Consider the following 27,349-nt stretch of genomic DNA (forward strand, 5'->3'; position numbering starts at 1 on the left):
AGACTGGCCAAGATCATACAATGAAGCACTGTGTAAATATCAGATCCTCTCTGAAACACCAGAAATCAGTTTAGTTTCTTAATAAATTAAGATTAAAATGTCCTTTAATGCTATTAAAGTACACAAGGTGATGTTCAGGCAATGATTTTCTTGACAAAGCAGTAAGTAAAAGGACACTTCCTTTGCAAAATGTGTTCAGGCAGTGACCCAGCTAGTATAAGGTCTAATAATAATTAGAATCATACCACCAATTAATGCAAACATCCTGGCTGTAACTCAGCCATAACAATGTTCCACCTGACTGATTAAACTTCTTTCGCGGTTGCAGTGGGTCTGATGCTCTTGTCCTAATAGAGATAGCATGCCTACTGAAGAGCCTGATACTGTTGCTTTTTCCCCTACTAAACAGTAGCGCAACTTCTCCTCTTTTTTTCCTCAGCTGTTACCTGACAAAGTAACAGAATGGAGAACAAACAGCAAAGCAATGGTGTGATAAAGGAAAATAAGGAGGTGAAGAAAAAAGTGGTGAGTGAATTCATCAAATCTTCTGTCAAGACATTTGTTTGCTATTTGGGGACTGGAGATAGAAAATACCTATTTGGAACCTGTATGAATACTTTGTGGGTTTGGTTCTGGGGTTTTTTTAGGGGTATAGAGGGTAGCGTGTGTTTAGTTTCTGCAACTTACCACTAGTGATGGTAAAAGGTGAAAAATTGTGTGTTAAGGTAAGAAATTATATATGTGTATTAATCACATGCATATTATTTCTATCTGGGTATGAACTGAATTACTTGCACTTTGCTATGTAGAATGAAACTAAACAAAACACAGGTGTCTGATTCATCTCAAGTGCACTCTATGTGTTCTAGAGGCTTGATTCTCCTAACTTGAGTCTTTTACTGGATGTCTGGATCATCTATCAATATGTACAATAATTTTACATGTTAATGAGTAGCATCTGGCTTTCTATTCAAACACCGCTCAGTTTGATCTGAGCCAACGACACTTCGAAGTTGCTATATCAAAAACTGCTTCCAAACCTGCAGTGCTCTGTGGCATTACATATTATACCTTTGAGAGCTCTAAGCTAGTTCTGAGGTATGTAGCACGTCAGAAGTGGAAACAGCTCAGATTTACACCAATATTAACTGCAGTCATCTGGGAGCAGTTCCCAGATGCACTTTATACTCATCATTGCCAACTATAAGGTGTCGTTTAACTCTTAGCAGTTCAAAATCCCCATGTTCGAAAATAGGTATGTTCAAACATAATAGCTGAAAGCTTTTATCTTCCCCAGGTAGCACGTCTAATCCCCTTCTGTCACATAGCAATAGTGCGGCGTGTCCGTTCTAAACCTCCGAAGGCTGTGGAAGCATCCCTAACATCTTAATTGGCTACAAGCCTTTTGGTATCCTCACTTCCTAGCCTCGGCAACACGGGAAAACTCCTACTCTCACATCACTCTAGTGTCTTGCTTACAGAAGGGCGACCCAGGTCTCCCGTATGGACCGCGGCACGGGTCCGCCCTGCCAGCAGTGGTCTCCCAGCCCCGGTGCCACTAGGCAGGGACGCCGTGATGGACACCGAGTTGTGACAAATGTCGTGACCTCCTACCCTGCCCGGGCTGCTGGGTAAAATCTCTGCTGAGGGACAGGGCTCGCCGGAAAGCTACAGGCACGGCGGCGGGTTATGTGCTCTTAAGTTATGCGCGGAGAAGCGCGCTAGGGCTTTGCCATCCCTCGAACCTTGCGCCGGCACCAACTCTCTCCCCTCCCCGCTGCAAAGCCGGGGCAGGGCCACCCCCCCCGGGCACCCCGGAGCCCGGGTGCGTCCCCCCCCCCGCCCCTCCGTCGCCTCCCGCGGCCGCGCCCCCGGGCACCGGGCTGCCTGCGGGAGATGCGCGGCCGCTGCGCCCGGGCGGTGGCGGCGGAATGGCCGAAGCGGTGGGGCCCGAGGAGGACACACTGGTGGTGCGGGGACCTGGGGGCGGGGGCGGCCGCGCCCGCGGGAGCGTAAGTAGCGCGGGGCGGCTTTTCCGCGCTACGGGAATGCCCGTCACCCTTCCAGCGGAGCGGGAGCCAGCCCGGCGGCGCGGGCGGGGGAGCTCGGCCTTCGCTGCCCGGGCCTCGGGGACGATTAACGGGAGAGGGGGTGATTCTGATCCTCCCGGAGGGAGGGACGTTAGGCTGGTGCGGGAGCTGGAGCAACAGCCCGGCGCTCCCCCGGGAGCCGGGCGGAGCTCAGGTTGCACAGCGGCGTCGCCGAGCCCTTCCCCGCTTGGAAAGTTGTTGGTGCCGGTGCAGGGGAGGGCAGCGGCGGGCAGAGCTAAAAATACCGCGACCGGGACCCAGAGGACGGGCGGAGGGCAGCGGCGGGGCCGGGGTGTCCCGGCCGGGGAGCGCAGCAGCCGCCGTGGGGGAAGCCGCGGCAGCAGAGCAAGGTGAGAGCGCCGGTGCCGCTTCCCCACTGCTCTCCAGGACCAACCTTGTTGGCAAGCCCTTATGGCAAGGGCAGACCCGCGGAGAGAAGGCTGGAGGGTTTCCCTTTTTGTGCCGCAGCCCCGAGGGCAGAGCAGCCGGAGGTCGCCGGGTCTGCGGGCACCTGCCTGGAGGGCCAAGCTTCCCGGTGCGTAACGGGACCCGGGTCCCGTTAAGGGTTTCTGGTAAGGTTCTCCGGAGTCCAGCTTCCCTGTACCCATAGAAAGTCTTAACAATAGCTGTTTAAAAAGTTAAACCTTCCTTATGCGTGTGTGCAATGTCTACTGCTAACGGTTGTGTTTAATCTGAGAAGGGGGCTGTAACTAACCAAAGTATAGTACTCTAAACTGTGTTTTGAAAACTGAAGTGAAAACTGAAATACAAACGGAATGCATTAATAAACAAACAATATTTGAGACCTATGGTAGCCAGCACAAATATTACACAAACCAAGAACTGGAGCTGAGAAAAGCATCTTCAGAGCACAGTGCGTTGGGATTTGCGATCAGACCAAAAATGTGAGCTTTCACAAGTGAGCAGTCCTCGGGCACCTGCAAGTCTTTGCTGTGAACTGTCACACAGCTTTCCTGACTGAGCACTTATTGCTGTGGTGACGGTCACACCTACCTGCCCTTGGGCTGATGGCCGGGACGCATAAGCACATGCATGGCTTTGAAGCCAAGGAACACCTGTGAAAGGAGGCGTGGTTGCATTCTTGTTTCCTGGCCCTTGTAAAAGACATTGTGGGTTGTGGTTTTTTTTCCTTTCCTTTCCTTTTTTTAATGTTGCCACAGGGTTAATATTTTTTTTGAACAACAATTTGATTTTTTTTTCATTCTTGCTTCATTGTGCTTTCATCTTTATCTGGTATTGCTGAAACATGAGCAAATATTTAAAATAGTGAATGAGAAGACAGGTCATGGAGAAGTTGAAGTGCATGTTCCAAGTTTCAAAACTTCTGAATTGAGTGAGTCTGAGGTTTTCTGCAGCAGGCTGTAAACTTAAAAAAATCATGGTATTGAAGCAGGTTCTAAACCCAGCTATTTGAAACACTTGAAAATATTAAGGGTATGGGGGGTTCTAAGCACTTCTGTGATTTGCCTTGCATTCTCTTCCACTTAGCCTCATGTGTGTATAATTTGCCTGTGCTAAAAGGCTTAAACATTCATTGGAATTTTTAATAAACCCTAGACATATGTTCCAAATCATTTTACTTGCAGGATTTTTCTGATGGGTCTAATGTTTTTTGAGTAGAACCCTTTAAAAATACTGCATCAAGATTAGTTGTGAACTCATGCTTATTGTTTGTGAACCCTTCAGGAGCAGCCCGGTAGACCACTAGGAATTTTCCCCAATGAATCATTCATTCAGAGTAGTAGCAATTTCTCCTAAGTCTAGGAATGCTTGTGCATAGTAGAGAAATAATAAGCACCTAATAAGAGGTGGTGTAACCAGAAGCTAAATAAAGCCTTATGTCAAAGTTTCTACATTTTATTACCAAAGTAATGGTGCAAAGCTCTGTGTCTGTACGTGGCACATTCGTTTTAAGAAGCTGGCTAATAAGAAGAAATTGTATTTGGCTTTGTAATGATCTCAGCAGGATATATTTCTTACACTAGGCTTTTCCCCCCCTGCACACTTCCTCCTGACCTGACCAAAACCAGGCTGGTTAATGAACTGTGTAATCTCTTAAAAAGTTCCCACATCATGTGCAAGAAGTTAAAAACACCCAGCTGTCCTACAGGGTGCATTCTGAGCCCTCAGGAGTGGCAAGTATGAGCGTGGCAGACCCCACTTGTGCCAGGTTGTACACTGTAGTCCCTACCCTACCACACGGGTACCTCAGTCCTTCTTCACAGGTCGCAGTGAGTGTCTGCTGACTGTGGAACATGAGCTCTGGCACATTCTAACAGCCACTTGCCCTGTTGTGCCTGCGAGGCTGGTGGAGCTCGTTCCAGTCCACTGTTACCCCTGCTATGACATGTGTTAGCCACATGAATGTTTTCCAAACCGAACATACAGCTTTGCACAGCTGATAGAACATATTGATTCATTAACCTGTTGTGAACAATATAACTGAACCTGAATCTCTCAAGCCTGCTTAAGCAGGTGTGCCTCCTGTTGAAAGGGCTGAGGCTTCAGTGAGTGAGGAGGCTGGGCATAAGTGACAGTGAGCTGTGCCTGAAATTCTATATTCTTATCACAGTTGTTGTTTTAATTGAAAACACATTAAAAAGCCATCCATTTTAATATATTCAAAGTTGTCCTTCATGATTTACAAAACTACATTTGAAACTGATCAGCCACCAAAACACTAACTTCAGTGTCTCTCGGGACTGACTGGCAGTGGTGCCTTCTGCAACTGTCTGTAATCCAGCAGGAGAACTGAGTGGCAGAAAGTAATACTGGCGTAGGTGGAAAGGGCCCTGAAATGCAAAACCTCTCAAAGCAAAGCAGTTCTACCTTTTATTCAACACCTGACATGGAAGAAGAAATTGTTTGCAGAGGTGGGCTAAAAATGGTATGAGAAGGATGAAGGGAGGAGACCTGAGAAGGGAGAGATACAGGTGTGTCATCGAGAAAAAGGGCAAATGTGTTTCCACTGAAGAGCACGTGTAACAGCAAATTACTGTTGGAAACTTGCATTTGGGTTGCAAAACCTAGTTTGTAGGCATTATTGTAAATTTTTTTTGTCACAATTTCCTTAATCCTTGTGGGATTGGGAGGCACACCATCTCATGAGTTTTCACCCAAGTCAGGTGTACACACAGTCCTACTGTATCACATATATGCTATTCCTTGCTTTGCTGTGTGAGAGAAATGTTGTCAACAATTTCCTTTGCTGAGATTATGCTTCTCCAGCATTTTACTTTTTATAGTGGGGGCTGGTGGGATGCTTGCAGCAAAACTCTGTGAGATTGAAAGAAGTTCAGATGTTCACTTATGCCTCGGTAGATGTTAACTGAGATGCTGTCACTTCAAATTTACTGTTTCTCAGATTGAGCAAGGAGTGTTTCAGGCTGTTATTCTGCAGCAAGGACATCTGCCTGCAGGAGCTATGCAAGATAGCAGAAGGAGTGCTTAAAACCTGAGGTACATTAATTTAATGCTAACAGTGGCTGTATCTTTCCTTTGTCTTTCAGAATTGGTCTGGGAGTCTTATTGTAGCCTCTTTAACTGGTGCTTTTGGGTCATCTTTTCTTTATGGTTACAATCTCTCGGTGGTGAACGCTCCCGCTGTGGTAAGTGACTGACAAAAATGGAATTTGGTATCAGTAGAGGGCAGCCTTGTCCAGCTATTGCACGCTCTTCAGCATCCTACCTTTATAGTCCTCCTGATTGCATAGTAGGAAAGGATTAAGTCTCATACAGTAACATTCCTTTGCCTGAAATCTTCCTCCTCTCCATGAGGTTTTCACATAAATCCAGTAGCTATCAGGAAGCTAAATGCCACTGTTGAGATGCATGAGTGCAAGTTTTATTCTCATTCTCCCCAAGCTCAGACTAATACTAAATTTTCTTGTACACTTTTGTGTGATAAAGTATTTTTAATATCTGACTAACAAGTATTTGGTAGCTGTATGCACATGTTCAGCAACTTCTGATCACATGGTTCAGTTCTAGATGGTTGCAAAACGTTTCATTCCCATGGTATTGATATTATAAATAATGCCTCTGGCTTCCTCTTAAATAATGGGCCTCCTCTCCTGCATTTTGTGGCGATGTCTTGTTTGGTTCTGAATTCAAAACTGCTGGGTTGACCATCTGTTGGCTGCAATATGTGGGATAGATTTGATGAATAGAGTAGTGTGGAATCATTAGACAAAACTTGTGGTGATTTCATTTAAATATCAGTTATTACAAACAATCTTAGCCCCAGGCTTTGTCAACAGTTTTAAGAACGACTTTGACCTTCAGGGTTATAAACGTCAAACCAGGTATATTTACATAAAATGAACTGTTTATTATGATAAATGATCAGACAAAATATCTTAATCAGAACTATTTACTACACCATATAAAAGCTAAAACTACTGGTAGTGTATAGTATAGTGCTCTATATCAAAGCAATTATCTCAAAGCAGTTAGATTAAAGCTAGCAAAAAGAAGTAATTATTTAATTGATGTAACTCAGCTCAACAGTGCTTGTGGGCAGATCTGTTTCTCTTAACCTCAAGGAGTCCCCACTTTCAGGGAGAATCTCCACACACTCCAGGAAGAGTATGTTAGAAGAAATTGCCATATGAAAGTGGACGGGACTTTTATAGCATAAAGTGACTGACTGTCAGTCTCAGGTCTCCAGGTCAGCTAAGCAGCTTAGCCGCCAAATCTTTGCCTCACTACCAGTATGTTGATTTGGGGTTGATGAGCCAGACTGGTTTTAGCATAATTCAGTACCAAAAACAGCACCTTTAGAAAGGGCCCCCTTTCTACCCACCACTGAGAGATTTGCAAATAGGACATTTTCCTGTTGAGTTGCTTGACTTCCTTCCAGGATGAAGAGCCCTGCTACAGGGGGAAGTTAATTTAAGGCTGGAGAGTTGAAGAACTATTTGTAAATTCTTGTATCCATTTTCTTTTGGTGTCACAAATTGTGTCAGTTCATCACACTCCAGAAAAATACTCCTGTAGTTCTCACTAGTGATTTACCTCAGGTGATCTTATGAGGTAGAGTTAATCCAACTTCCTGATCATTGCAAGGGGGAAATAAACTGTGCAAACTCTGCTCGGAGCTGAGATTGCATCCCACTCAGTTCCCTGTTGTTCTGTGGGAAACAGCAGTGGCCCATCATAGGTATGATTCCTGAGAAACCCAGAATTAGAAGGCTCCATGGGCTTGTTCAAATAGCTACCACAAGGTATTAAAAACATATGGGAGCATTTGGCAGTAGGAAGACAAAAGATTTAATTGCATATGAGTTGAAGCTGTGTTTTTCTGAGCAGAATTTCTACAGTTCATTTCATGGACTGATTGTGGGCAAGGCCTGTGAAACAAAGATGTGCTTTGTGCTCTATGAGGCGAAGCAAAGTCTCTGCTACTTTCTGATTTGCAGCACTTGCCCTCTTCCTGGGGAGGGCTGCAGTTCTGAATTCCTAAAGCAAAAATGTACAGCCTGCTGTGTCAGCCAGTTCAGGAGTGGTCACTCTGTGTGACTGACCTCTGTAACTATGGGTAAGACAAGGAAAATATTTCCCTTATATCTAAAACTTACCTATTAGTGTAATATATATATATAACTATAACTATATATATATATAACTATATATGTCCCTTACATTCCTCTTATCTTTCTCACCCTAGCACCACTACTGTAATGACCTGAAGCAGCTGAGAAAATAAGATACTGATATCCATCAGCTTCTGTTTCTTGTAGGCTTTGATTAGGGGCTAAAATTTGTGTATACAGGTTTATGACTTTAACATTATTGAGACACCTGATAAAAATCCCAAAGGAGCCACAGAATTAAATGGATTCAAATCCAGTGTATTTGTTAGATTAGATTTGTTTTGTTTCATGTGCTTCCCCTCAAAACCTGTATGTGTTACTAGCTTCCCATTTTTTGGCAGTGGGAATCCAAACACAGGTGCTGTACATGTCAGAGCATCTGTATGTTACTGCTGAGTGTTGTAGTTTATACTTTCTTTTTTTGAATATTTACATTATTTGATGTCTCCTTGTAAACAACAAAGCTATGTTGAGAAAATTAGTCATACACAAGGGGAGAATACTATTTTTATTGCATACTATTTTTAGCCATTGTTATTAGTAAGAAATGCTAATAGCGTTCTAAAAGTTTTCTCTTAGTATTCATTATTATCAGAAATTAACTTCAAATAAATAAGATCTCTGAATCTAAATATAATCTGAGTATTGTTGTTAAAGAGATAACATGTATTATTTGATTTATTGGCAGATTCATTTGGAAGCTTACTGTGAGATTCTTATAAATAGAAAAAGTATAAAATCGACTTTTTTCTTTTTTCTTTTTTTTTTCTTTTCTGTTTCTGTCTGTTTAGAAACACATAAGATAGGATTGGAGAAATATCCATGTCCACTTTTAATTCAAGGCACAAGAGGTCTATTAGAAACTTGATGGAAGGAAGATAGAAAGTTATAGGTTTTTCCTCCAGCTTTCTTAGCTACCTTGAAGAAAGAGAGGTGGTCATTCAAACTAACTAAAGTCCTCAAATCAAATATTCTGTGTCCAAGGCTAGACTAAAGATTGAAAATCCTAGTTTGAATGGGGAAAATGTAGGGGTTTATATTGCTGAGTCCTGTTCCAGGATACTTTAGGAGCTATTACATGCTGAATGAAATCTGAGAAAAAATGGGGAAAAGAGCCAAGACTGAATTTTGTGATACTGTAGAGCTTATTGGGAAGTGATGACACAGAACAGGTGAGAGCTTTTCACAGGCATGCTGTGCCCTCCTGCTGTAGTGACTGCAGCTGCCTGGTACTGTAGCCTCGCCAGAGCATCAGGCACAATGGTCCTTGATTTTGAAATGGGAACAGCATAAAAATGAGGAAGTCTGACTAATAAAAAAGTAAACAGGCAATGTCTCTGCAGACAACACAGAGGCTATGTTAAAATGTCATCCTGGAGCTATGACATCTTTATCTGTTAGAAAGATGAAACTGGTATGGTTAAACATTAAGGAGGTGAAGTTGTTAGCATCCTTCAAAAACCTGCAGTTGTGCTCATGTGAGGAAAGCAGCAAAAGAGTATAAACTCTGTCACACTGAAGGCTAAAAAGTGTGGACATTCATGTCTACTTGTAGTTTTTTTCCCATGTTGTTTGGGACGGCCATGCGGTTTCATTATGGATGCTTTGCCTGATTCAGTTAGTTTTATTGCAGCTGCATCTAGAACTGAGGGCCCATTTTTTTAGGGGAGAGCAGGAGTGACTGCTGCAAGCAAGCTACTGGGATGATTTCATTTTTTTTCTAATTCTGTTTCCCTCAGTTGTATTCTTAAAGTGGGATTTTTTTTTTTTTTACGTGTATTATTATTATTATTTGTTTTCTTTCAGTATATCAAGAAGTTTTACAATGAAACTTGGGAGAGAAGATATGGCTTCTCGGTGGATGAAAGCACCCTGACGCTGCTCTGGTCCGTGACCGTTTCTATTTTTGCCATTGGAGGCCTTGTGGGTGCCATTATTGTTACCCCAATTGTGAAGTTCTTTGGGCGGTAGGTGTACTGCAAAACTTATATTTTCTAAAGCAGTTTCTCACTTGGTCTCTTTGGAAGGCTTTGCTTTTATTTTTGAAAAGCATCCTCTTCACCAGAATGCAAATCTAAGTATCTTTAAACCATAAAACTCATTTCTAAGAGATACGAATTTCCAAGGGTGCAGTTGGTACCCTTCTCTCTGGCCTTGGTGTGTATCATTTAAGTCACAAAAGCCATTTGCTCTGAATGGGCAGTGGGTTGAGATGTCAAGAAGGTTGCACTGTCAAGAATGTGACAGGAAAATACTATAAAATAGAAAAGATGTCACAAAGGACTGGCAGATTCTTGTTTCGTGAGTCTGCTGAGTACCTTACTGTAAACAAACAAAGCCATCAACATATCTCATTTGTTTCTTAACAACATCTGTTGTCATATAGTAATGAAAATTGTCACATTTTTCCTTCCTTGTGTCAATTTAAAATACACTTTGAAGAACTAAACTAAGATGAAGTTCATGTTTGGTCTTCGCCAAGCCTGGGGATACTGTCCCTGCTCTATACAATGCAGTATTTGACCAAGTCTTGACTACAGAGAATATGAGTATTTTAGGAATATTTGTGCTGGTGGATGTTTGTATTTTTGCTGCAGGTACTAACTAGATATTTCTGTCAAATTTTTGTTTCCTACAGTATTCCAAAGAGAATTTTAAAGGTAGTTTATTAATTGCCCATAGTTAGAAGGGCATGGAAAAACCCTGCCGCTATAGTATTCATCATAATTTCTCATTTGAATTTTCCTTAATTGTAAATTCTATATAGTTTGATATTTTTTAGTCAGTTAAATTTTAGGAGAACACCATCATGCAGGCTTAAATAAAAGCATTAACCTCCACTGTTCTTACTTCTCTGTTTAACACGTTGACTGTTTCTGTACACTTTGACTGTACTTTCCTAAGTCTCTTTGGCATTCTCTCAACTCTTCCATATCCCATTTTTCACCTCAAAGAATATGTTTTCAAGTTCTTCCATTTCAGGCTTACAGCAAGTCTATATTCTCTGCTGTTACCCACTCTTCATTACTTTATTGTGTCACTTCACCATTTGATTTTCAATTCTTAAATATTTTTCATAGGCACACTATTTTCTTTTTAAAAATTTCAACTTCTTCTACTGAATCATCAATTTGGCTTTATATATAAAACTATGCTTGGTTTAGACAGATTAATTCCCAGAATATCACTGAGTCTTCATTAAAATAAAGCAAAGTAAAAAATGAGTTAGAATAAGGCTTGAATTTTCAGTGAAGAATAGAACAGCTTTGCTTGCAATTTGTTAAAGTGATGGCTGATCTCTGTTACACCACTTTGACTGGAGCTGGTCATGTTTCCAGGGCAGGTCATGTTTACACTTGCAGACTCTGCCCCTGTTTATTATAATGTTTATCTCCATTAAGCCATGAAAACAGCTCTGTTATAGATATGATGTATGAGTGCTACAGTACAGATGGGAAAGGGTTGTGTGGATAAAGGCTACTCACCAAAGAGTGGTTCTTAAGTTTGCAGTTCACACTGCAGTGTTTTTGTCTGGTCTAGGAACTCAGACTGATGTATCATTACAGTAATTGAGGAGCACATTGTGAAATGTTGACAGAACAATAAAATACTTCGCTGCTAAATTGCTCAAGTGTAGGTTGGAGGGTTGTATATATGATGAAGCTGAGCTCCATTTACACTGACACAGAATAATGAGCTAAGGGGGATCAAAAGCATTAGTCAGAAATAATGTATGACGTTAAAAAGAACACTTGAATCACACTGCTGTAAGGTTAATAACATAATTTCCAAATTACTGGATTCCTAGGCCCTACTTACTTCAAGAGAGATACAGAATAGTTTTTTGAAAGTGAACCTTCAAACACATAAGCTTAAGTCCCATGTGTCTTTGACGCTTCATAATTTAAATTCTCTTCTTCTAATGAAGAGCAGCTGCTGTTGTGCATCCTGAGCACCCAGAGCAATATGCTCAAGGGATTGCCTAGATCACAGCTAGGGAGCCACATTCCCAGGCTGAGCATCACTCCAGGCTTCTCTCCTTCCCTTCTGTGCCACAGCAGGTCACACCCAGTGCCTTCAGTGAGAGGAACGGGCAGTGCAAGGAGTCAGGGTGTGAAAACAAATTGACCTAGAGCAAAACCACGACACAGGGTCAGTGTGTAACAACTTCTTTGTGCCAGTCCTTGCTTCTCACTCCTCCTGTGTTCCAGTGTGGGTCTTCCATGGGCCACAGTCCCTCTGGGCTTATACCTGCTCCACCACTGACCTGGTTACATCCTCATTCCATCTATGCACAGAAGCCACCCCTGCAGCCCCTTTACTTACCACAGACACTTAGCACAGTGGTTTTGTTACTAAAAATGTACCTGCTTTATATAGTAACACTCTAAACAGTGTGGTTTTTTGTTTTTATTTTTTTTCAACCTGTGAAAGCCAAACCCCTTTACTTTTATCTTGCTTCTTTAGACTGTGCTTTTCTTTTCTCCGCTGCATAGCTTAAGGGTTTACTGACCAACTTTTCTCAAAAGGTATGTATTTTGTAGTTTTTATTTAAATTAGAGAAAAATAATATCTTCAAATGAATGTGTAAGACTCGTTCAACCTGAATGAGCATTTTGTTTACATTTTTAGCATTATTTATATCACTTCAGCACTATCAAAGTGTATATCTATTTGAAAAATCTGTTCTAAATAGAACAGTCATCATTCTTGACAGCTATGTTGTATAGAGTTTAAAGGAATTGTATCTCATTTTTTAATCTTTAAACCATATTACTCATTCAGTTTTCCAAACTCAAAGCGGGAAGAGGAACTAAAAATACAAGAATTAAAAAAACAAATATTAAAAATATTTCCTTTTGGAAATGTATTCATCTGATGTGAAAAGTTGGACAATTTATTTAATTGGTGTGAGATTTCCAATTGATACTTATGTGTTGAAAAGAACAAGCATGGCTGGCTCAGTGTGTTACCTGTTTTAGAAAAGAAGGGGGTAGACAGTTTTCTGGTAGTTCCTCTTATTTTACTTGGAAATTAAAATATACAGAGATTGAAAATCCTTTGAGAATACTTACAAATTTAATAACACTTCAGTTTTTTAATAAAATTGGTGTATTCTCAGCCTCTACTGTCAAAGTTAATGGAGTCCTCATAATTTACATCATCAGTGATGTTTATCTCCAGGTAAATTTGTTTTCAAATCAGTTCTTGCCTTCATACGTTGTTGTGAGTGCTACTGTAGGCTTCATTATCATGTTGTACCTCTAGAGCCAAACCAAGACTGTGCTTAATTATGTGACTGCAAAACCTGATAAAGACAAAGCTCCGTTGCTTTACCATATGTAGCCAAGTGAGGTGACTCACAGATGAAAAACGTGGGGTACGATCATTCTCTTGCCATGTAACTGTGAAAATTGTGATGCTTTGTGTTGGATCCTACACAGTGCAAAGCAGCTGTCTTGCTATGATGTGCTGTTAGGAGGCCACATCTCCAGCAGATATCCCTGGGATTCTGCCTGGGAATTTTAAGAAACTTCGTTGTTGTTCTCAATACTGAACCTCATAATGACTTCTCCAGCCATTCACCTGAAGGTAATAATTTAGCAGAAAGCCACTTAATTCCATTTTTGTGGAGAGATGTGAGTAAGGTAGCAGTGATTCTCTGAGTTCTGGGTGGGTTTTCCTCTTCATCTTTCAATAGAGAGTCATTGCATAGGAGCTGTGGATTCTGTATCTTTAGCCACTCTTTTTCCATGTGTTTGGGAAATGAGACCTTGGATGTCATTGTTTGAATCTGACTGTCAAAGGCCCATGAAACCCTGCCTATCATTTCTTTTGTAAAGTGTTTTTTTCTGCAGAAGCTGTGGGACTTAGTCACTTTTGAATTAATGAGTCCCTCAAATTTGAGCAGAAAGTTCTGAAAGATGAAAACTGGAAGAAATACGTCTGTTGTTTGAGTGCAAATGAGAAATTGAGATGTTTTTTTAAAATTTAAAGTGTATTTCTGTGATTTAAAATTTTTTTTAACAAAGTAATAATTTTCCATAGAGAATATTTCTTTTATTTGAAAAATATTTTTAATGTTTTATTTAACTGTTATAGAATTATTTATTTTTAAAAGTGGGAAAGAAATATGTAAATCTCTATTTTGGTTAATTTGAACAATTTTTAGAGAAGGATTGAGTTTTACCACTCTTGTGAGCCCCAGTGTTTTTTCTAACTCTACAGGTAGGAAGTAATTTTCCTCAGTGTATGTTTTCAATATCATGGACTTAAGGAGGAATTATAATGACGTAAATATGTCAGTGTTGAGTCTTCAAAGTGGCAAAGAACATATGTAGTATTAAAATTCCTGTAGTTATATCAGCTTGTTGCTATTTGAAGTATATTCTACGGTTCCTCCATACAGACATCGTCTACCCAGAGTATACTTGTTTATCCTTATATTCATATATGGAATCTTGGGCATGGCACTTGGGTTCTTAGGATGCATAGGGTGGCTAATTGCTCTGCTTTTGAAGTACAGCTCTTCAGTTAGCTATGATATGTTTTATTTTAAAGCTGTGGTATAGGTTTGAAAGTGTATACATTTGGGTATAGTGCTTTGCTTTGGAACTTTACAACATCTAAGAGGCAGCATTTGTTAGGAACCTTTTATTTATAGATATTTAAGTATGACAGCCTAGTATGCTTAGAATATGACTAGATATCACTGCCATGGTGCTGGTTTCTACATAAACTGTCTTTCCTTTTAGGAAATGTACGTTGCTGCTCAATAACGTGTTTGCAGTGACAGCTGCGTTGTTGATGTCCCTGTCCTTGCTGGCAGGGTCATTTGAAATGCTCATACTGGGCCGCATTATCATGGGTGTTGATGCAGGTAAGCTTTGGTCATGCTCTACATGTCTGAAATGCTTGTGCCGAGTATGAACTTTCTCCTCTCTCCCCAGCTAGAGCTTTCTTTACATTGAAGAGGCATTTCAGGAATTAGCTGTAGCCACACTGATTTCACTGGGACAAAAGAGCAGACTAAGGGCTAAAGGGTCTGATGTTTGGAGAAGACATTAGAATGAATGCCAGCCACTGCTATCCACCCTGGTTGTTCCCCCACTTTTCCTCTTCCAGCCCCAGTAGAGCTTATCTGTCTTCATGGCACGAAAATCCTTTAGCTAGGAGGATATAGTCAATTTATTAACACTGCTTATTGCTGTGTGTTTAGAAGTTGTTGGATTCCATGCTAATTCAGCAGGATTAAGGAAGGTTGGATACATCTTCAGTTACTCCTAACAATATGACCTTCCCAATTTAAAAGTAAACTACTGAGGGACTGCAGCACTGGAATTGTCTTACAGCTAAAAGTAAGGGCCTCAGCAACTTCTCAGGTCGCTAGATGTGAAGTTCATGAGTCACTTTGGTGCTGACTGCTAATTTTTGTCTAGGTTACCACCAAACTACCAAGCTTCTGACAGATACATTGGTTTGTGTTTTTTTCCTTGCCCACAACAGTGCTAACATGACTTTGTTTGCTTTGGGATGAGCAAATTTAAGACATTAAATCTGTTCTCCTGGTGATTCTCATCTCTGAGTAACATTTGGTGCTCCTCATCAAATAGAAGCCTACACACATTTCTGTAGATCTGTAACAGATAATCAATCCCATGGGTATTAAATGGTGTAAGAGTAATTAGACATGCAGGGAAGATAATTCATATTATCTGTGGACAGACATATTTCTGTTCTTTGCATGTTCTCATGCCACTCTAGTGAGCAGATTAGCACTCAGACTGCTTGCAGTAGATATTTGTTTCATACTTGGCATAATGAAGTTTTGACTTAATATATGGGGTTTTTTTCTTCTTTTGCAGGAATTTCCTTAAGTGCCCTTCCCATGTATTTGAGTGAAATATCTCCTAAGGAAATCCGTGGTTCATTGGGTCAGGTCACAGCAATTTTCATCTGTATTGGTGTTTTCACTGGTCAAGTTTTGGGGCTGCCAGAAATATTTGGCCAAGTAAGTATTTAACAGATCTTTTCTGTCAAAGAACGCAAGTGTGCTCTAAGTGTCATATTTTCATATTTTGACTGAGTTCTTTACAAAAGTGGAAAACAGGAACATTGGAGGTTTTTGTTTTGAAGCACTTTGAAGTGATTCCTCTGAGTGTTCTAAAAGCATGTACATGTGACTAAATTTGGTAGATGAGATCAGCAGTTTTAACAGCTTGAGTGGCTCGTATGTGTCCATATGCAGGTCCCCCTCCTCCTCTCTCTTGATGTCCCATTATTTTTGCTGGTTTCCAGTTTCTTTGAGTATCATGGAAATGTTTAACAGTTTTTGCATTTTTGATTTGTAATTTTTCAGTGTGAGATAGAACTGAAAAAGGCTTGGTTAGAGTTCATATGAGAACATGAATAGGAAGACAATTGCTTAGTGATTAGACTGTTCCTTGTAATGCACTCCAGCTTTTAGACTATGAGGTGGAAGAGTAGAGCTAATATATAGCTATATGGAAACGTTATCTCTTCAGTTAAGAAGTTGTCTTGCTGTTGTAGGCTGAGATTAACTTGGTGACCACTGGATGTCATCATTGCTCTAAATAAATGGACTTGAGGTTGGTTCGGTCTGGTACTTGGAAATACAGAATCACAGAATTGGTAAAGTCAGAAGGAACCACAGTGGCTCATCTGATCCAACCAGATACTTTCTTTTCAGAGATGAATCTTTAAGGCATTGTGGAGGAAGTATCTGTATCCTCTCACAATGAAACCTGAACTCAGAATCCCTTCTGACAGCCAGCAAAAGTAGTAAATTGTTGAAAAGTGAGGGGAACTTTTCCTCCTCTGTCCATCCAAATTCAACTCATTTGTCAATACACAATACCATCCTCCCTGATACTTTTATTTTTGTCTGACTAGCTCTCTTATTCCGTCCCTTTATCCTGTTCAACCCTCCCGGAGGCAGACAGTTTGATTCAATTTACCCTTGATTGAATGACAGTTTTCTCCTCTGTCCCCTCCAAAGCAACAAATCTTAGGAAAAAGCTTTGAAAGGCTTTTACTGACCTTCCTTGGTGGCTTCTACAGATGTCCCTTCTCTTGCTTTGGAAATCAGTCTGTTGCAAATGAATGTATGAAATGTCAAGAGGCCAGTTCGATTGTTTAGAATATGTGTCATCACTTACATAGTGGGGATGGTTTTTTTAGGGGTTTTTTTGGGGGTTGTTTTTTTTTTTTTAAACATCCATACACTTTTAAAGGTGACGTGTCATGCAAATTCCTTTTTGGTCTTTGGGATATTTTGAATAGAAAATACTAGTTCCTTGGTTTCAGCTCATTCTTGCTGTTTTCACTGCTCGCCTTCCTTTCATCTGCATTGTTGATGATACCAAAATGTGGAGATTGCTTCTACAACCTGCTTTAGTAGGAAGCTAATTAATATTACACCATTAAAGATAGACATTAATTTATGTAAAAAGAAATATACTTTATGTGTAGAATTAGTTCTTTTCAAGATGGGCAACATCAGCACGTAAAAGGACCAAAATTTGGGCTGGTATGAAATAGCGTATTTCCAGAAAAATTATTGGAAGCAGCTTGAATTTTCTAGTTTACTATGTGGGTGTACTTTTCTTTTTATCTCTCTTGGTTTCGGTCAAGCAAGGATTTTTTTCACTAGCTTTGTGTGGTTCCCACTGAACTTCCCTCAGTGGGAGGTGGTGTTTATTTTGTTGCTCTGTGGTTGTTTGTTGGTTTCTTTTCAGAATTTGTTGTAAATAATAACAGTTACAAATTCTTGTCTTCTGTTGTGTTTTCATAAGAGTTTTCTCCTGTGCTTGAGCAAATATCTAAGAGATTACTAGCCATGGTATCTGAGCAGTAATGGTTTTGAAAAAGGAAGGACAAAACCAGAATTGGGCATCTTGCTGGAAGAGACTTGTTGGAGGAGGAGTGGACATGAGCAGGGTTTTCAGCCTGGCTGGTGTTCTGTCTTGTAAGAGCAGGTAACAGCAACATTGCTTATGTGGTCAGGTAAAGGAAGGGAAGGGAGACAAATTGACTGCACCACAAGACGGAGAACTTCAGAAGGAAAAGAGTAGCTTAATCTCAAGGACAATATGGCTACAAGAATGACTTTTATAACAATTGTGTGAATAATTGCATGCTGAAATTCGTCAGAGTGATGTTTGGAACAGACTCCCGGCTGAAGTAGCTTGAGCAGAAAATTTAACTTTTAAATTGGACCTTGAAGCATTTATGTGGATTATATGAGGATTATATGAGGTTGTTGCCTTCAGTGGTTCTGTGGAAGTGTCTTCACAGAAAAGGAAAGCATTTGTGTCGGCTGTGGGGCATAACAAGCATTTATTAACAATTTAAGTGAGTACTTCCTCTGTTATCAAATGCAAAAGTGTTGCTTTAAATGTGGAATTATGACCAAAATAGCTCTGAAGCACTATTACTTGAGGCAATTCAGAAGTCCTTACTGCTTTTTGTGTCAAGTAGGTTAAGCAGCCCCAAAGTGATTTTTTAGCAGTATTTTGTTTGTCAAGATTGGTCCAGGTGAAGTACGAGGCATGTGGGCAGCCCCAGGTGTGATGCTGGGGGGGCAATGCTCAGCTTTGGCTGGGTTACTGTCTTAAGGCTTGTTCGCTGCTTCCTATTTCTCCAGCTTTCCCAAGATATCTACAGGAAGTGCTGAGGACAGGAAATCTTCTCATCTCCTTCAAATACCTTTTCACACCAGTTCTGTCAACTTATTCTCAGTATTCTTTTGGTCAACTTTTATTTATTTTTTAATATCTTTCTTGATCTTTTTTTTTTTCCCATCCACCGCACTTTCTGCTCTCCCCATCATTTATGAACTTTGTGTTTCAAGTTAGATTTCACTTCCTTTAGTAACCCAAGCTCTCTTTTTCATTCCGTGTGCCTTTCTCTGAAATAAGTCTTAGTTTAAATTTGAACCTAGGAGACAAGGTTATACCACCAACCCAGATGAAATGATACTTTTAAAAACAGAATTATATTAAATATTTCCTAGTTTTCCTGAAAATGTTTTGTCTGAAGTACTACAGAATGCCTTTTTTTTTCTGTGTCCTGCCATTCAAGTTCATTGACATGAACTTGACAAATATGACTACATCTAATTTTAAAATTACAGTAAAAAAGAGCAGATAAAAAAAATCCAATAATGACAGTAAAACCTAAATACAGGCATTCTTTTAGATTCTGAATATATAGACTTTTATCCTATTTGTCTCCAAAGGTACTAGTTTTAGAGTAACAAGTCTGAAGAATTTTTTCCTTCAGCATACAATGATTAGCAAGAGTGATTATCTGAAGGAGAAAAGCTGGCATTGTGACAATGGTCCTGTACTTTCTTTCCACTGCCTTAATTCCCTCACATACAAAAATCCCAGCAGTGGTTTTCATTCAAGATTCTGATTCTTATAGGTCATAACTTACGGAAAACCATATCTGCTGTGGCTCCTTTGAGGTTTGGTAAATTACACAGTCCTAAAGCCGGCTGGACATCGGGGTACAGGGCATGACAACTTTACGTGCTGCTGACCTGCTTCTCTCCACACGCTGACTGCTGAGAGCTGTGTGCTCATTTTCATGTGCTAGCATCTTGTTTTAGTGTTCTGTAAGCCAGAGTTCTTAATTCTTCAGGAAGCCATGGCAACTGTGGATGACAACTTGGTGCAGGCCCACAGGTGTGCAGAGATGTTGTCTGCTGTAATGTGAGCACTGAATTATTGCTATTGGCTACAGGATTATTTAATTTTTGGTTGTATTGCATGTGCAGCTTTCCATGTATCTGACTGAAGGAAAAAACATATATTAAGGAGGTCTCAGATCTGTCACTTCTTCAAGCACTGCCCTTCAGTTGTTTCCATTCTCTCTGTTTCTAGGATTCTGCAATTGAATCACCCAGCCCATTTTTTCCTAGCAGATTGCTCCCTGCAAAGCAAAGGCCAGTGCATTGTCAAATTCAATTTTGAAAGCTCAAATTTACACTTACTGTCTTGAGGGAATATTGTCTGGCGTGATTCCGGTGTGTTACGTGTAACCTTAGGTATCATTCTGACTATCTCGTCTAGTTTCTCCTGCTTGTAATGTCCTGCTCCACAGGTTTTCCTTAGCATGGAAACATCTTTTAAATGCTATAAACCACAAGACTGTCTCTTCTATTGGTTCATTTTGTTTAATGAAGGTAGGCCTCAATCTTTTCTTAAATGATAGAGCATTTAGTTTATGTATTCATTTTCAGTAGTTACAATGTTCATATTTTTTAATATACCTAGAGCATCAGTATCTCATTTATCTGTGTATAGATACAAGAAAGGGGAGAAAAAAAAATTTATGGTGTGTATATATATTCAGGGCAGGTAAAACTGAAACTGTTGCCAGTTGCCGTTTTCCTCAGACTTCTGCTTTGAGCCCCCTTTGCTGTTTGTGGTAAGTAAAGCTTTGCCAAGCTTCAGTTGTTTTCCCTGGAGCTGATCCCAGTGGTTGGCTGGCTCTGGCTGCTTCTCTGACCAAACAGCTGTTTGCCATAGGTAGGCCAACAGAAAAAGTTATTTTTTAAGGTTTACTTCAGCAACCGTATTTTGTGGACTTCAAGTGTTTCTAGGTAATGCACCCAGGAGCTTGTCTAACTACATTGTTGCACTGTTTCACAGTGGATAGCATGTCATCCTAAAAACCCTGCTTTGCTTGCATCCTAAACCTTTCTGAATAAACCCTATTACTGCTGTAAATGTTTTTGGGGGGGGGGGAAGTAGCGTAAACAGACCCCCCCCCTGCAAAATTCCTAATGTGTCCATCTCTTGAATTTTGCAAATTGTATTGGTCAATCTGTTTTAAAAAGGGTCGAGCAATACAAGGTACAGAAGGGAGCAGCAATGACCAGAGATGGGAATTGGCTTCTTGAGGAGAAGTCAGGGTTAAACAGCTCTTGTGGGTAACCCCTTGCTGGGGAAACACTCAAAGCAATGGAAAACAAAGTACACCAGAGAAGACTTAGAATTTGCCTTAAAGTGACATGCTGTCTTTTCTAGACTCTTCTCAATCTTTCTTTAAATCTATTTGTAATTTATCATGTTGCAAAACTTGTGTAAGTGGTTATGAACTGTATTAATTAGATGTTGTCTTTGTCATAGAAGGAACATGAATTAATTTTAAATTACACTTTTTTGAGGATTTTGAACAGCTTTAATACATATCTGGCTAGAAATTACCTGTTTTTAAAAAAAGAGTTAGCTGGAAATAGGTCTGTGACATATGGTGACAATGGCCAAACTGTCCTCCCCACAAGTGACTATTTTAGCAAAGAAATTCTGTTATTGATATAAATATCAATATCAATTTCTCAGCAAATTAAGCTAAATTTGGAAAGGGACCAATGAACTTCATAGACACTGTACTATATATCTAATAAGGAAGCATCTCTGTGATTAGTCTCTTTCAAGTTAGTTCTTTACATGAGTGGACCTTGTGAAGAAATTTAAAAAAAAAAAAAAATCAAACTAAAAACTTCTGTAGATATTGTGTTAAACTCTAATTTTCCTTAACAGACCTCTTAGAAATGACATGTTTAATGTGTATTTGGGAATGTTTATATAAGAATTTTTCATTTTGCTTTACCACATTCTTTTAAAAGTACTCCTTCACTTGCACTAAAGTAGACAGTGATGGAATAGGTAGTTCTACAACTTGTGCAATTGAAGGCTGTTCTGACACTAAGCTTTGATTTTACTTGTCAAATCTTCATTTTCAGTGTGGTGTTTCCTTTTTTTTCTTTTTTTTTAACTGATCCTTCTTCCTAAGACTCTTGACTCTGATACAATGACTCCTTAAAAACTGTCAGCAAATTACAGATGAGTAAAGAAAGGAATTCAGAATTGCTTTAGGGACCTGCAGCCTGCAGGTGGACACCAAAGACAAAATGGTCTGTTGGAGATGCTCTTGAAATGAATCTTACACATTAGCATGATAACACAAAGTATGAATCAGCCAGTTTCCTTATATTTTTCTGAGAGCTATTTTCTTCTGTATGTTTATCTTCCCCTTGAGCCATGATAGTGATTATAGTTAAAGACATTCTTCTTTCAAGATATGAGTGATAATTTATTTCAGAGTATAGAACAGAGAGCTCTTGTGGCAATAAGAGACAGGTGAACTCTTGCAGCTGCATGCAGGATCTTGGAAATCAAAGCAGCTTATGCCCTATAGTGTTTATAGAATATAAAAAGGTGTTTGTATCTTCCATTAGAGTAGAACAAATGCATCCACTAGTTTAGCATTTTCCAGGATCACTTGAATTCCTAAAGTGTCCTGTTTGTGATAATTTCAAACATCTGGCTATGTAGAATGAAAAACCCCAGAACATCTTCATTCTACCTAGTTATATTCTAGAAATTTAACGAAACGAAGCACAGTCTAGTTTTGAGGCCAGTAATCAGCGGTGTAGCCCAGGTTCCAGTCCTGTTCAGTATCTTCATTAGTGACCTGGATGATGGTGCACAGTGCACCCTCAACAGGTTTTCAGCAGATGTCAAATTTGATGTAGCTGATACGCCAGAGGGTCATGGTGTCATACAGAGGGACCTTAATAGCTTGGAGAAATGAGCTGGGGTTTTTTTGTGGGGTTTTTTGATCAGAATTTGCCTAAGTTTATAGCAAGAGTTTGAGGAGGTGGTTTCAACTACTTCTGGAAACTTCTGCTCTTGAGTCAGAATTGCTAAAGGTGGCTCCAAGTTACCCTGGTCCCTACCAATTCACTGGACTGCTGAGCTTGTACAGTGTTTCTTGACAGCACAGAAGCAAAGCTGCTTTATATCCTTTTAGTAAAATGCAAAACTCTTCCCTGAAGAGTGTTTTAAAACTTCTGCTAAGGATACAGGAGACATGGTGGTGCTTGTGGGTGTCTGCTCAAAACCAGAAGGGAATGATGATGATATCTGCTAAGAATTGTTCAGAAAAACAGCTTCTGAATTACAATCTTAAAAAAAAGCCCAACAAAAAACACCAAAAAAACCCCCCAAACCAACCAAACCAACCAACCAACAAACAAACCCAGACAAACCCAAAAACAGAACAGGAAAATGTGCTTATTCAGATATTGACTGATTTCAGTAGGTGTATGTATGCCTTTCTGAGCCTGGATTGATTATATGTGTCTCAATGGAAATCTGCCTACACTTCCTGCAAACTGGTTCCAGATATGCTAATTAAGAATTGCTCGAGATAGCAATTTTGAAGATGGCAATCCTTTTTAAGATATTTTCTAGGTATATTTCTTTTTTTGCTATAGGAAATTTCCTTCCTCTTTTCACAGTAAAGCATTAGGCACAAAGTTTCTTATTGCTGAAGCGATTTCCATGTCATTTATCAAGGCACTTGCACTTCATTACAAGCTGTGAGTTGATCAGGGGCTTGAATGACACCTCACCCAAGGGTTAGTGGATGCAGCCAAGGGAAGATGCCATGCACACAGCTTTGGTTGTGTTGATAATGGTACAGAAACACTGCCAGGACCCTCTAGATCGTTGCATATTCATAGTTCAATAGTACCCATGGGAAGAGCTCTACTCTGTTACACCAGCCCTGTTGGAGGGTTGTGGTGGGTGTTGATGTATTTCTAATGGACATTTTAAGTGAGGTGTTTTGTTTATATCTGTTGTGGATCAGCAAAGATTATGTGTTTACTGGAGATTATAAATTAACTTTTTACTGGTTCCCTGAGACAGACACGACAGTATTTATTCATCCCTCTTCTGTACAGAACTCATTAAGTAAAGCATGGGAAAACAGATGTGTGTCTTCATATTTGCAAATGAGTATCAGTCCATTAAAATTATGCTGTGAGACTTCAATTCCTGAAGTTTTAACAACACATGGCTTATTGGCCATATGTAATATTGATATACTGCAGTTTTGCATTTGGGAAGGAGAACATCCTGCAGGAGAGGATTTGTCTGAATGTGGAAATGAAAGTGTGGTTATAGAAGAAAGAGCTCTGTGGATATATATATATTTTAGACTTTGAGCTGAACAAAAGACTTTATGGTAGATGTTTTGATGAAAGTTAATCATCAGTGAGGACTGCTTTCTCATGGAAGTTGAGCCAGTGCTCATCAGACTCTTAAGATTTCTATGTAGCTGTACTCTGCTTAATTAGGTCAGCTGGAAAAGCAGTAGACAAGCTTTCATGGAAAGATATCCCTTAACAGATCTGAAGGAAAGAAAGACATCAAAATGCTGTGGAAGTTGATAGTAGTTGCTTGTAATTTGTCATACAGCTTTCTCCTCATCCACTGAAGCATAGTTAAAATGTGTAACTAAGCTTAGAGCATTTGTTTATACTAATATTTAAAGTATGACTTTCTGCTTCCTTGTCAGACTTGAAAAGGTGAGCTTTTTCACTTATTGTAGCTGACTTAATAACAACAGGAAACATTGTCTGTGAACCTTATCTTACCCTGTGTTTGTTGGACTCTGCTTTAAAAGATAATGAATAAGTGAATGTTGTAAATTTGCCTATCTCCTCAGTGCTTATTGTCTGATAATATTTATGAATCTATTATTAAGCAATAAATCTAAAATTATTTGACCTATGGTTTCCTTTTAAGTGTGTTTGACTCACTGGGGAGATAACTGCCATTTAAATCTTTTTCTGAATTACTAAGGTTTCACTATTAATTTCTATTGTACTTTGCAAAATTTACCATTATTGCAAATTCATGTCCTAATAAGAAAATTTGTCCCTTACAATTGGATATTAATGCTGTAGTAAATTGGTCAATATTGCAGTATAGCAGGCAATCTATTGAGTATTTTGGGTGTATTTTCTAGACCTCTCTTTCTTAGTTTGCTTTTGAAACTCCTGAAAAGAGAAAAATCAGGAGGTATATTCTTGATTAGTATTTTGAGGGTTTCTTTTAAACTTGAAGGAAATGTCAATTGAGTTGTAATTTTTTTTTTTTTAATTTAAAACAGAGTTGTTGCCATTAAAAAAGATTAAATATTCAAATATATCAGTTGTTTTTAAATCAAGAAACATGCTTCAGGTATTTTTGTTTGGTTGTTTTTCTTAGCCTTGATGAAGTCTAACTTTGATAACTTCAGTTGGACAAAATATAGTCACATAAAAAAAGATTTGCGTCTAATGCAGTCTGTAGATGACCTAGAGCATTTTTCTTTACCTCCTGCTGCCACCCCAGAAGGATGCAGGTCTCTGGAGTTCTATGTGTCGCATCTGCTAGTCCCACAGGGACATCTGAGTTGCCTGAGGACATAAGAATGATATCATACACTCATTTGAGAAACTGAATCTTATCCTCCTCAATTTTTTTAATTTACTATTTTGTATTTTATTATTTATGGAAGCTAACCTGAGTCTACATGTATTGCTGAAAGGAAACTTTGTCAGAAATTTTGCCTAGTTCCAACCCTCCAGTACTTCCTTCTAAAGAAGCTCAGGTATATTTTCTGGCTGCTGCTAACTATTTGAAATCTCATCATTTCGCACTGCTTTTCTCTGAAATTTTTGCTTTTCTTGGAAATGAATAAACAATGAAGACAAATTATTCCATGTAAGTGTGCAGTAAAAAGCTAGCTGTTACTCCAATAAAAAGTGGACCAAAAACATCTCGGAAACTTGTAACAGATACTTTAATTCTCCCTCTCAACATGTACAGTGTGATCTAACATGCAATTTAATGAACAGAAAATCATGGAACTCGGACACCAGCCACTTTCAAGGTTGATTTAAGTCTTGATCCAAAGGTGGTTTTACTTAACAGCACAAATCTCCCACTGACTTCTGTGAATTTTACATTAGACTTTGTACAGCCTCGAGTCTGGTATCTTTCTGTACTGGGATTTTAATACCTGGGAAAATACTGAGACTTGAATAATTTTGTTGTCAGAGCTATACCTGTAGTAGTGACATATAAAAATAAATACCCATGTGGGTGCAGAACAGAGGCAGAATGCACATATTATCTGGGTTGCCTCTGTTTTAGATGAGAAGGTAAGCAATTTGTAACTCTGCTATTGAAACACATTTTGACAAAGGGGGTTACAGAAATGGTCATTCAAAGAGAAAATTGTGTCTGGCAGAGATGTATCTGTGAGATTAGTGTCCTCTGCAGCCAGAGGAAGTTGTAGAGGACTGTTTGGAGTGATAGAAGGAAGGTAAGGCGAAGGTAGTTTTCTGCACCTTACTTTAGTAGCTGGTCTGAAGCCTGAGTTATGGAACTACTCTTTTCTCAGCTGCCTCATGATCATCACACTGTGCCATGCACTTGACTCAAGGAAGAAAAGACAGTTCTAATGCTAAGAAATTAGTTCCATCTCAGTGCTTTTTCAGTCCTTGGCCCCAGGCCAGTGTTATTGTCCTTTACTTTTAGGAGTGCTTTATGTGACATGGTAACAGATTAACAGAGAAATGTTGAACTTGTGCAATCTTCTCAGCTTTGCACACCCAGCTAAGTTTATTCAGTTTGTTCTCAGAAGGGATGCAATTTTTTTTTTTTTTTTTGAAAATGGAATATTTCTGATACAGAAAGTTTTCATGCCAAGTCTCTATGAGAGAGGACAAAATTCAATTGCTTGAATATAGACACGTATTATCATTTTGATGCCCGTGGGTACTTTAGGTGTCCCTATGGGACTGGCAGATGTGACACAGAATATCATATCTACAGTATCCTTCTGTAACCACAACAAGAGGTGAGGCAAGATGCTTCAGGACATCTAGAAATTAGACTAGATGTAATTCTTTTTGTCTGTGTCTGTGATTATATTTTGCCAAACTAAAATTTTAAATATGTTCCTACTTCTTAAACAAACATAACACTGAAGAGACGACCCACTCACTATTTTCTGGATATTTTAAATATCTTGTATTGGATGCCAGAGGCTTTTGCCTCTTTGCTCCCCTCATATAAAATGGGTAAAACTTGTAATTTTAGATTAGAAAGGTATACAAAAAGGTCATTTCTGTTTATAAAGTGTCCAGCATTGTAGTAAGCCCATCACAACTAAATTAAACTGAAAGAGCAGAGGTTTAGAACAGGTGTTAGGAAGAAATTCTTCACCATGAGAGTGGGACACTGGAACAGGCTACCCAGAGAAGCTGTGGATGTCCCATCCCTGAAAGTGTTCAAGGCCAGATTGGATGAGGCTTTGAGCAACCTGATGTTGTGAAAAGTGTCGCTGCCCATGGCAGGGCATTGGAAGTCAATGATTTTTGAGGTCTCTTCCAACTCAAGTCATTCTGTGTTTCTGGGAAATTATTTAGAGAGAGACAGAGAGAGTAGAGCCTGTCAAAGCTGAGTATTTCCTTACTGATTCTTTTTGATCCTGTCATTCATCTCATACTGCAATATTTAACTGGCCTCACTAGACCTTTCAAAAAAAGTATGTCCGTGTCCAGAGCAGTACAGCACTTCTTCCCACCTCTGTTGCATGACTCTGTGAACAATTCATTTCTCCCTGTTACAATTTATCTATGCATATATTGTTAACCTCCTCTGTGTTGACAGTCTTCAAATCTTATAAAAATCTTCCTAATTGCTGAAAATATTAAATGTAACTGGTGTTTAAATAGGTCATTGAGCTTGATATGGACCAGTAGTT

The 27,349-nt window shown here is 39.5% G+C and overlaps 1 protein-coding gene across 2 annotated transcripts in view; it reads left to right on the forward strand.

The window, feature by feature from the left end:
• The first annotated feature begins 460 nt into the window (after positions 1-460).
• SLC2A9 (solute carrier family 2 member 9) overlaps positions 461-27,349 on the forward strand; it is an 86,921-nt gene continuing 60,032 nt past the window's right edge. Inside the window, exons 1-5 of one of the 2 annotated variants that reach the window (XM_027896167.1) lie at positions 461-525; positions 5,621-5,719; positions 9,512-9,672; positions 14,461-14,585; positions 15,571-15,716. In XM_027896167.1, coding sequence (XP_027751968.1) covers positions 463-525; positions 5,621-5,719; positions 9,512-9,672; positions 14,461-14,585; positions 15,571-15,716 — 594 coding nt within the window. In that variant the 5' untranslated portion in view covers positions 461-462. Of the gene's footprint in view, positions 526-1,931; positions 2,013-5,620; positions 5,720-9,511; positions 9,673-14,460; positions 14,586-15,570; positions 15,717-27,349 lie in introns of those variants that run through there. The other variant, XM_027896166.1, reaches the window with a different exon arrangement.

This window comes from Empidonax traillii, unplaced genomic scaffold, assembly GCF_003031625.1.
Source record: "Empidonax traillii isolate 1590-97213 ecotype Southwest subspecies unplaced genomic scaffold, ASM303162v1 scaffold483:size1218004, whole genome shotgun sequence".
Classification (NCBI taxonomy): Eukaryota; Metazoa; Chordata; class Aves; order Passeriformes; family Tyrannidae; genus Empidonax; species Empidonax traillii.